Source organism: Echinops telfairi, unplaced genomic scaffold (genome assembly GCF_000313985.2).
Source record: "Echinops telfairi isolate 266 unplaced genomic scaffold, ASM31398v2 ScPeMD7_7469;HRSCAF=8507_0, whole genome shotgun sequence".
Lineage (NCBI taxonomy): Eukaryota > Metazoa > Chordata > Mammalia > Afrosoricida > Tenrecidae > Echinops > Echinops telfairi.
Window position 1 is genome coordinate 77,305,544 of NW_022111372.1, and position 10,374 is coordinate 77,315,917.

At 44.2% G+C, this 10,374-nt stretch overlaps 1 protein-coding gene across 2 annotated transcripts in view; it reads right to left on the reverse strand.

Moving 5' to 3' along the window:
- Nucleotides 1-298: 298 nt before the first annotated feature.
- MRPL22 (mitochondrial ribosomal protein L22) overlaps nucleotides 299-10,374 on the reverse strand; it is a 35,432-nt gene continuing 25,356 nt past the window's right edge. For both annotated transcript variants that reach the window (XM_004697106.2, XM_045284652.1), the window contains 2 exons: nucleotides 10,095-10,164; nucleotides 299-584 (listed from right to left, as the gene is read on the reverse strand). In XM_004697106.2, the coding sequence (XP_004697163.1) occupies nucleotides 373-584; nucleotides 10,095-10,164 (282 nt within the window). In that variant the 3' untranslated portion in view covers nucleotides 299-372. The remainder of the gene's footprint in view (nucleotides 585-10,094; nucleotides 10,165-10,374) is intronic.

The following is a 10,374-nucleotide window of genomic DNA, read 5'->3' on the forward strand; positions in this document are numbered from 1 at the left end:
TGGTTCCTATCCTTGAACAGGGGTCCATCCGGGCCCAGTATCCAAACTGCCACCTGCAGGACAACAGTTAGAATGCTAACATTACTTTCAGCCAAAACCTGGTCCACGGACACTACTCAAGAAGTCCTGTTAGTTACTCTGCTGAAAGCTGGTTTCCTCGTCCACACTGTAAAGGAGAGAGAGAGAGGGAGAGAAAGAGAGAGAGAGAGAGAGAGAGAGAAGCCAGACAAATACAAATATGAAACTAAGCTAGAAGTCGCACACCGTGGTGCAGTAAGTCAACGACAAATCACAAAAATGCCTTAGCTTTCATTTTTTATTTTAGCAAATGAATGGTAAGAATAAATACACCTGGCCGCCTGAATTCCTCCGTCACAGAGTGTGGATGATGGTCCGGTTGCGAAGCTGCTGAACATATTCTTTGGCAAGATCGACGGCTGTCTTTGGGGCCTCGGCTGGAGGAGGGGGCCCTTCTACCAGCTTCACAAAATAATGGCAGTACACCTTCTCCATGATCCCAAAGTGACCTCTGCCGTGGTAGCGAATGCGTTTCAGGCACTGGCCTCGCCCCGAGGTGGACTCAGCTGGACAAGAAAAGAAAGAGAATAATTAAACTGCTATCAACACCATCAAAACTTCATCAACTGAGCAAATTCTGCCCTTTCTTCAACTGGATTCTATGACTGCATGAGCTCACTGGTTGGCTGAATCAGGCTTGTCTCAAAAGTAAGTCTCTCCTGCACTCCCTACAACAAGCAGCCAGGTGAGATGAATGGGTAGGCTTTGCCCAGGTTAAAGTTCAGGAAGCAGGAAGGGAGAGAAAAGGATGGAAGGACAGACAGGTAAACGGGGGAGAGTCGCGGCTATGTTGTGGGGATTGCAATCAATGTCACAAATGAAAATGTCTAAGAACTGTTGAATGGAAACTCAATTTGCTCTGGAAACTTTCACCCAAATCACAATATAAAACAAACCCACTGTCACTGAGTCCATTCCGATTCCCCCTACCACAGGACAGAACAGAACTTAAGGCTTCCTAGACTTATAAATCTTCAGGGAAGCACACCACCTTATCTTTCTTCCACCGAGCGGCTGGTGAATGTGAAACACTGACTCCCCAGTTAGCAGCCCAGTGCTTAACTCTCCGTGACACCCGGGCTCCTTAAAACATAATAAAACCAATCCAAACACACTACCATCAAATCAATTCTGACTCATAGCGACCCTATAGGACAGGGTAGAATTATCCCTGTGAATTTCCAAAACTAACTCTTTAGGTGAGTGGAAAGCCTCGTCTTTCTGCCCAAATCATGTTTTCAAAAACATGAAAAATAAAATGGTCTTGCCTAAATTCTCCTTTCAAAACATAAGTATCTCCTGAGCACTTATTAAGGGTCAGGAACTCGTCTAGATATTGATGAGGCCACAATGAAGTCAACTGCAAGGCCTCCCCCCCACCCCCACCCCAGTTTCCAGGCTGCTTACATGTTAGAGGAGAGGCAGCAACCACACATGACAATGTCAGGGGGTGATAAGTGCTGTAAACAGAGCAAAAGGGTGGAGGGACAGAGACTGGGGGCGGGACATCTTCAAACCACAGCGGAAGAGACATCTACTGGTGGATCATCCATGCAGAGGTCAGTCGTGCGCAGGACCAGGGGTAGGAGCGCACCTGGCTGCTTCAGGACACAGGGACAGAGGCACAACGAGACGAGGCCGCGGCAGCGTTCGTGGGGCCCTGCAGGCCCAGGGAAGGAGCTCTGACTGTGCTCTGATTGTGAAGAAAAGCCACTGAGCCACCAGTTCCCATAAACTGCTCTGTGACACATCACAATAACTCCGGGAAACAGCATTGGAGAGTCTAATTTGGTGGATTTGGAGCAGAATTTACATTCTAGCAACAATTGCAGGCCCACCCATTTGGTAACTCTGGTTTGCAGCCAGTGTTAGGGACCCCTGCAATCACAACCACCCCCCTTCTACTCTGTAGATAAAAATCTGACCTTGTAACATTAAAAAAAAAAAGCCTCTTCCCTCAGGCCACGGAAAGGGGTAGTGAATAGCCTTGCAGCTGTGCCGCCGAGTGCTATGAAGAGTCGATTATTACAGAAACAGGTAGGTTAAAGTCTAAAATCTTGCCACTGGACCTCCCTTTTGACCCATTTTAACTTTGTTCTGCTGTTTAATGCTTCCTGCTTCCTTTTCAACTGGGGATTTTCTGTGGTTTATTTTCTTATTATTGGGGTTTTAATTTTGTTGTTGTTTTGGGGGGAGGCTGGTTTCTGTATATGTTTCCCAGAGTTTGAAATCCAGGATGCAGAATCTGGATTGATGGCTTACTAGGAGTACAGGAGGGGAAATTAAGAAGAGGTTGGGGGCAGATAACAACTACAAGAACGAAGAAAATGTTCCAGAATTGATTGTGGTGATGATTGTACATTTTTAATATGCTCAAACTATTGACGTGTATGATAGGTGACTTATGTCAATAAAGCTACTAAAAAAAAAAAGAAACCTGTTCAGCTGTTCGGATCATAAATCTGAGACGTAATCACTTTCTACTACTTTCTAAATTTAATTATTTACTATTAAAATTACCTTAATACGACTTTTTAAAAGGCAATGTTTATGGGATACACATCAAATCAATCCTCTTCACGGTCCACCATTCCTATGTACTTAAGTGAATCCGTTTCCTGAGACTGCACCCAAGTGTCCTACTGCCGTCCCCCCAGGACGTGGGTGCCACAGAAGCATCCCTGCTTTGCCAGGGAGGAAGCTAGGAATGGAAGCGAGCAGGACACTGCTTAGGGTCTCGGGGAGATGGAGAAAGGGCTAACACTTTACATTAATTTCATCTATGAGACCCCGAGGAAGTGTGTTTAAGGCTTTCCGGAGAAAAAGTGGCAGTGCACCAATCACTTGACAGTGAAGAACGCCGGTCTCCGGAGCCAGCCTTGTCAGGGAGAAACGGACAACCACGAACAGGGACATGGCGCAGGGACAGAAAGACTTTGAAAAGCCTTTTACAAACACAATGCTGCTTCTACCAGCAACTGCTCCTCTCCCCAACTTGAGCACTAGTTTCTAAGTGCTCTAAGAATGAGGAATGCTGTGGGAAGCAGCCAATGGGAAGACTGTAGAAGGATGAATCTTTTATTCTCATATACTAAGAAACCTGGCAAGTTGGGTTTCTGGGGTGGAGAGAGGCCTTCACCCTTGTGAGTTGGAGATGAGTCCCAACCACATTCTCATAATTCACATCGTTCCCCACTATATCCTCCCATAATAGTGCTACCTTAAGGTTACTTCTTTCAAGAATATGCCTGATGGCTATCCAGTCGGCACTTGAACTCTAGGAGCAGGCATGTGCCATTGCTCTCTCAACTCTGAAGACAGCCACTTCCCCTTACCTGCCTGCCCCCAACACTGGGGTTAGGTTGCTCCTCCAATATACTCAGGGACCTTTAGGGTTTGGGTACAGCCCACTTTGGTTAGGGTACAGCCTAAATGTTACATATGTGGTTAGGGGGGCTTGTATGCACCTAGAGTGTACACGTGCTTTGGTTGGAAATATATTCTCTCTCTCTGAGTGGACCTATCTCCTGAAGTCATGACTGTGAAGGTGAGCACTTACATGGATTATCCTGTCTGATGTCTACCTTAATTTTACCCCTCAAGTACACAATCGCCCCTTGGACCCATTTAATTATGGGGGCTGGTACCCCACAGAATGCCACTCCGGTAGAAGAAGTATCAAAATCAACAAATTGTGCAGCATGGCACAACCTATCAAAACACAATGGTCAAGCCTCCTAGGGTCTAAGAGAACCACCATTTCCCTTCCAACTCCCACAGCACAAATTACAGGAGTCTACATGAAAGCCCCAGTTCAGTACCTCGTTCACGATTCCATCCCAAAGCTGTAACTAGCAGCTGCCTCTCTAATGTCTCTCTCATAATTCACTTAGCACCACACCAAAGTGATTCTGACTCTCTTCAGAAGAAGACAGCCTCATCTTTCTCCCTTGGAGAGGCTCGTGGGTTTGAACCAATAACCTTACAGTTAGCAGCCCAATCGCAAGCTCACAGCGTCACCAAGGCTCCCTTCTGGCACAAAACCAAACCCTGCGCCATCAAGTCAATTCCAACAGCTCACAGAGACCCTACACAGAGTTTCTCAAAGAGAAAATCTTTACAGGAGCAGAAAATCTCATCTTTCTCTTGCAGAGCAGCTGGTGGGTTTGAACTGCTTACCTGACAGCACTGCCAAGGCTCATTCCTTATGGCACATTACGTCAAAGCAAGAACATTAATTCTTCTGAAACACTAGGAGTCTGTAATGCACTAATAGGAATACACAACACTGCCATTCCATGGTCTGAGTGAAGTGAGGGCCTAAAGTATGTCATCCAAGCAGGCTGCTGATCCCCTTGTTTGCTAGGGTTTCAAACGGCTTTTGCTAGTAAAATCACTACAATCAAAGTGATATGCACGTATGCCTGATATGTAAAGCACTGTGAACTGGATCTGTTCCAAATTGGGAGGGTGGCCAAAGCTGTGCACCCCTTCACTCAACCACGATTTGTGCACTCTTACTGGGCGCCAGGCTCCGTCTGCAAGGATGCAGCAATGACCAAGCTGATCGAAGAGCCTGTCTTTGTGTCCAAGGAGTCACCTGAAGAGGCCCCACAAAGCCAGTGCCTGTTGTTAAAGCACTGCCTTATTAACACAAATCTCCTGCCTGAAAATTCCCTGTGGCTCCACAATTGAGTTTAAGCCAAATGCCACAAGCCTGCCATCATCAGTCCTCTGAATCTAGGCCCAATCTACCCTTACATTTTCTACTCTAGGTCTGCCCTCAGCTTCCGCCACACAATGGACGCCTCACTGTCCCACACAGTCACTGCTCAGTGCACCCATCAGCCTTGGCGCATGTGGCTATCCTACTTTGAAAATCTCCTCTGCTGGACACATGTCCAGATCCCCAGAAGCTTATCCTTAATGATCAGAAGTTTCTAGAAAATATTCTAGACTAGTTTAGTCCATGGAGCCCTGGCGGGGTAGTGGTTGAATGCTGGGCTGCGATCTACGTGGTCAGCAGTTCAAAGGCTGGCCTTTCTACTCCAGTTAATAGTGAGTCTCAGAAACCCACAGGGCGTCGCTATGGGTCAGCAAAGGATGGACGGCACTGAGTTTGGAGTTTGGGATTCTAGTGCATACTGGCTTCTGCACTAGTCCGACATCACCATTCGTCAGTAGTATTCTTTTGTGGTCCCAGAAACCTGTCATCTTGTACAAGTATTCACCTATCACGTATAGAAGTTACTTTCTCAACCAAAGTCATACTCCTTTTGTACTGTCACAAAAGTTTCCGCATCCTACCTACCTGAGCGCTCATGGCCTCCTGGGTGACATGTTGGGCTGCTAATAGCAAGTTCAGGTGCCACAGGAATGAAATGATTCTGAAATATATCCTCTACCAATTAATACCATTTTTTTTTAATATAGCGGTCTCCGGTAAATTTGCTCAAATTCTGAAATAAGTTTCAAAGATTTCCAAGAAATAAAATATTAATGGTGTACGTAGTTTAATTCTAACTCAGGAAAATTTATGTATTCTTTCAAAGCACGACTATCATGAGAGAACAAAGCTAGCATGTGTTAGATGCCTGTAAATGGTATCAAAACTGAAAGAAAAAAAATTCACTACCACTCAGTTGATTCTGACTCACAGCAACCCTTATCGGGCAGTCCAGAGCTGCCAATGTGGGTTTCCAAGACTGTAACTCTTTACAGGAGTATAAAGTCTCATTTTTCTCCCCCGAAGCAGCTGGTGGTTTTCAGCTGCGACCTTGTGATTAACAGCCCAAATACGTAACCACTATGCAACCAGGATTCCCTATAAAAGATATATATACCATGATCTAATTGAGTGCGGGGTCGTATGAACACCGTAGGTACTCAGACACTTAGTGAATGAAAGAGAAAAAAAGTGAAGATCTCTAAAATGGTGAGCTACACGATGCTCTTCCAGAGATGACCGGCATGTTCCGTATATTTTTAAACATCAGTATTTTCTGTTGGAGGTCTATGGGTACATGCGAATCGTGAAATTTTAACATGAGAAGTCACCCCCACCTTCATCACTCTTAGCCCAGAAGACTGATTTACAAAGTCAGTCGATTACTTTCTCTAAACTGAATCACTTTAGATGCCATGAATCACGAAGCAGGGACATTGGATTAGTCCTTGTCCACTTAATAAGGCCTATTCACAGGGTCATTAGTCATCATTTGATAAGCTTGAAAAGGAAATGAACTTTCTACATCTGTGGTCACCCAACACCAGGTATTAGCTTTAGACTGATGACAGGCATTGGAAGGAATTGCCATATAATGAGAACATATGCTACTGAAAGGCACTTCCCTTTAAACGCCTTCACCTTACACTCGGCCAGCAGGAGAAACGAAGTCTTCATCCGTGCTACAATATGGATGGAGCTTGAAGACATTATGCTGAACAAAATAAGTCAATCATACAAGAGCAAATACTATATGACCACCTTATATTAAAAAAAGAAAAGGCAGATGTGTTGAGCCTAAGGTTTATTCGTGGTGATGAAGGCATGGGGAGGGAAGAAGGGGGGATAGGCAGTGATGGAACACTCACATTGATCAAGGGTAGTTAGACAACCTCTTGTTGCAGTGGTTGTCAATAAGTTGCACACAGTAAGTTCACAGTAGAAAGTTGAATGGCAAAAGTTGTGATCATACATTTAAAACTGTTGGTGGGCAGGGGTAGCAGCTGAGGCTGCTTATGTACAACCAAACGCCTCATGGGCTGTGGTTCCTTGGTTTGGAGGTTTGTGTCATGTCATGGGAATCATAGCTCATTGGCCTCAGAATATGCTTAATGCTTGTTTTACTTTCTACCTCGTTGTGTAGTCTTAAACAATTGCAAGCAACCACCCAAGGCACACAACTGGTGTCTCTTCGACCTAGCACTACAGAGGAAGGAGAGTCAGGAACGGGAAGAAAATATGGAATGTGTGGCTAATCATTACCACGAACAACTGCCTACTTTGCCATGAGACCATAAGAAGTAGATGGTGCCTGGTTGACATTGCTGGAAATGTTGATCAAAGATTTCACAGAAGAATCCGGATCACAACAAGGGAAATGCAGAACAGAATTTCAAATCCTCATGGACTCTTATTAAATTTAATTGATTCTATTCAATTGCATGGAAATGTGATTTCTCAGTTGACAGACACCATTTTGTATTGGAATTCAGACCTTATAGAGCCATAAAGGGTAGATGAACCCCTGAAACTATTGCCACTGGTAATCTTTAAACTGTTAAACAAAATAAACTGTTAAACAAAAATATCTCCTTTAGTGTTCTGGAATCTAAACTAGCTTACCTGGTAAATAAAGTCTTCCCTGTGCATTACGCTTTTTTAAGAACTGTCTCTAAACAATCAAATTGACAAGTGCAAGTGCAAATAATAGATAGGAGCCTTCTTCGAAAACTGAATTCACAGCCACCACTTGCCGCTGACTCATAGTGACCGCATAGGCTGGGAGGAGCGGCCCCTGTGAGTTGCACGACTGTCACTCTTTACGGGCGTAGAGTCCAGTCTTTCTCCTGAGGGCAGCTGGTGGCTTCACACTGCTAACCCTGCAGTGAGCCGCCCAGCACGTAACCGCTCCACCGCCAGGGACCTCAGGGGACGAGAAGAGAGCAGAAAGGCTGCGGCACACCTCAAAGAATGTAAGCAATCTCACGAGGCTGTACACGGAGAAACGGTCGGGCTGGTGTGCGTTTTTCCCTGAGGATTCTCAATAATAACAAAAATTAAGGATAAAAGAAATCCCTTCACTTACTTACATCAGAGGACTAACAAATGTCATCACTGAGCCAAAATCAACAAAATATCAACTTCTTCAAAACTCTGGTAAGAAGCCTATGAATTAGGTGCGTAGGCTTTCTCCCCCAAAAACTAGTTTCCACATTTTCTGTGTAAGACTCACTAAGGTACTAATTAACAAAGCGCTATCCCACCCCACTCCCCGGGGCTTCCATACCCAGTAGGTCCACAGTGGGCTGAGAATCCGCATTTTTCATAATTCCTTTTTTTCGGGGAATTTTGTTAAGGTTCCATTGCGTTGGTGTCACTAGTTCCTCTCCTCGGGGTACTTGTCTGACCGTTCCCCTTCATTGTGGGAGTCCCTGTGAGCTGCCACCTAGCTGACTCAGGGCAGTCCCATGTGAAATTGCAAAAGATTTAGTCAATGAGAACTTTAAAAAGTCCTAAGTCAGATGTACACTTAGCGATCTTAACTTTAGAAAAGTAATTTTTACCCCAAATTAGACAAATATAGTGCACACAGAACAGAGAGACTTGTACTGAAATGTGCATAAGAAGAACTCAAAATCAAGCTCTTCACACAAGACTGGGGAGGGGAGGCTCTGTTCAGTGCCAACATCGCACGTGGTTCTCTCGTCTGGGAAGACAGGAGTAAGCTGGAGGTATCTTACTTTAGCTCAGTTAAAAAGGATTAAAGACAACGCTATTGAAAAAAGAATTTTAAGACAAAGCCTCCTTCGATCTGAATTCCATTACAAAGTACTGTCTACCAGTACTTTGCCCAAGTGCCTATGCAATTGGAATAAAATTCATGACATGTGATTTGGATTCAGAGTTGTAGAACAGGAAAGGTCACCAAGAAGCTTTAAGCAAATGGCCTTGCTCCTCATCCATCTCATCTCTCCCGATGAGTCTGGGTCTGCCCGTGTTGTTTATGCGTGCGGCTCCCAGCCGAAAATGCTTGGCAGGATCTACTGAGGCCCTGCGTCTTTGAAGGTGCCATTTTGATTTCCCTCTGTATCTAATCATGTGTCACAAAATAAATGTCACAGGATTCAGTTTTTAAATATTTCAATTGAAAATCATAGCTAACTTGAACGTCACCAGTAGGCATGGTTGCCAGCATCAATTCTAGGTGAGTTGTGCTAAGATTTTAACTTAGCATAAAAAAATTTTTTTTATTAGAGCAGAAATTGTATGACACATTGGAATATACATTTTTAACACCATTGAATATTTTTAAACACAATTAATTTCTCCTGTAATGATTCAGCTTCCCCGTACCCTGCCAACCCCCGACCTTTGGTAAATAGCAACATCCCCTATCTAGAACCTAGAATCTTTTCATACCACAAAGTCCCTCGCACATGTGGGCCTGCAGATTGTGAACATTTTGCTTTGACATCAACATCTTTGTTGGATTACATAAGTGCTGAGGTTGAGGAGAGAGGAAAACAGTAACCGGCCACTGCTCCACTTCACTGGGGTGTTGGGAGGGGCAAAGAGCTTGTGATAAACGTTGAACTGCTTCTTGGAAATGAGCCCGGTTGAAGGTATGCTGCAAAAAAAATCCCTTACATTCGTAGCGTGCAGCCTGCTTCCCAAAGCATGTTCACTTGCATTAATTTAATGTGATGTGGAGCCAGCATATAAAAGCAGATAATGCTTCGGGATGTAATAACAAAGGAAAACAACACATGTGGGTCTGAGCCTCCCAAAGTTCCTTGGCTTTTCTGATGCAGCAAGTGTCCCATGCAGGACGGGAAGGCTGAACCACCGCTACCTTAGGGACGTCAGCACCTGGTGTGGCACATCCTAAATACTCCCCGAGCCACTTCTGCTCCCCTAGTCACCTCGTTCCCGCAGACAAAAAAAACTAGTTACGGAGGTCATGTTCAAAAGAGGAAGGCATGCTCTTTTCAGCCTGATTATGATTAAAGGACTACTCTGTGTACCAATCTCGTCACCCATTATTTAATAATGATTGGCAATAGCTTTCATGATCTCAGTTCCCTTACAGCACAGGTAAAAGTAAAACAACATGGTTATTATTATCATTTATTATAGATACAGAAGGCTAACAGATCCGCAATTGCCAGTCATTTTCCCTGGCAGACCCCGTCCTGAATAGTTAAAATGTCCGTGATTGTTGCTAGTTAATGAGCACAGCATCATGAATAGGGAGGACATTTTCCAATCCTAAAAGTATTTCAAATCTTACCTATATGTAAATTGGATTTGAATTCCACATTGTGATTTCTCACTGCCATATCTTGTGCTTCCAAGAGAACCTTAAACAAGGAAAAGAAAGGCATTTGTATGGCTAATCTTGAACTGAGAGTGAAATTAAATTTCTCATTTTTATGTCAGTAATATGATTCCTAATCACATGCTTCCATTTCATACTCTCCTTTAAAACGAGAATACTAAGCACTAACAGTACTAAGGAGAAAGGATCAAGTCCGTTGTCCATCCGCTGACAGGAACGGCAAGTGCAGGAA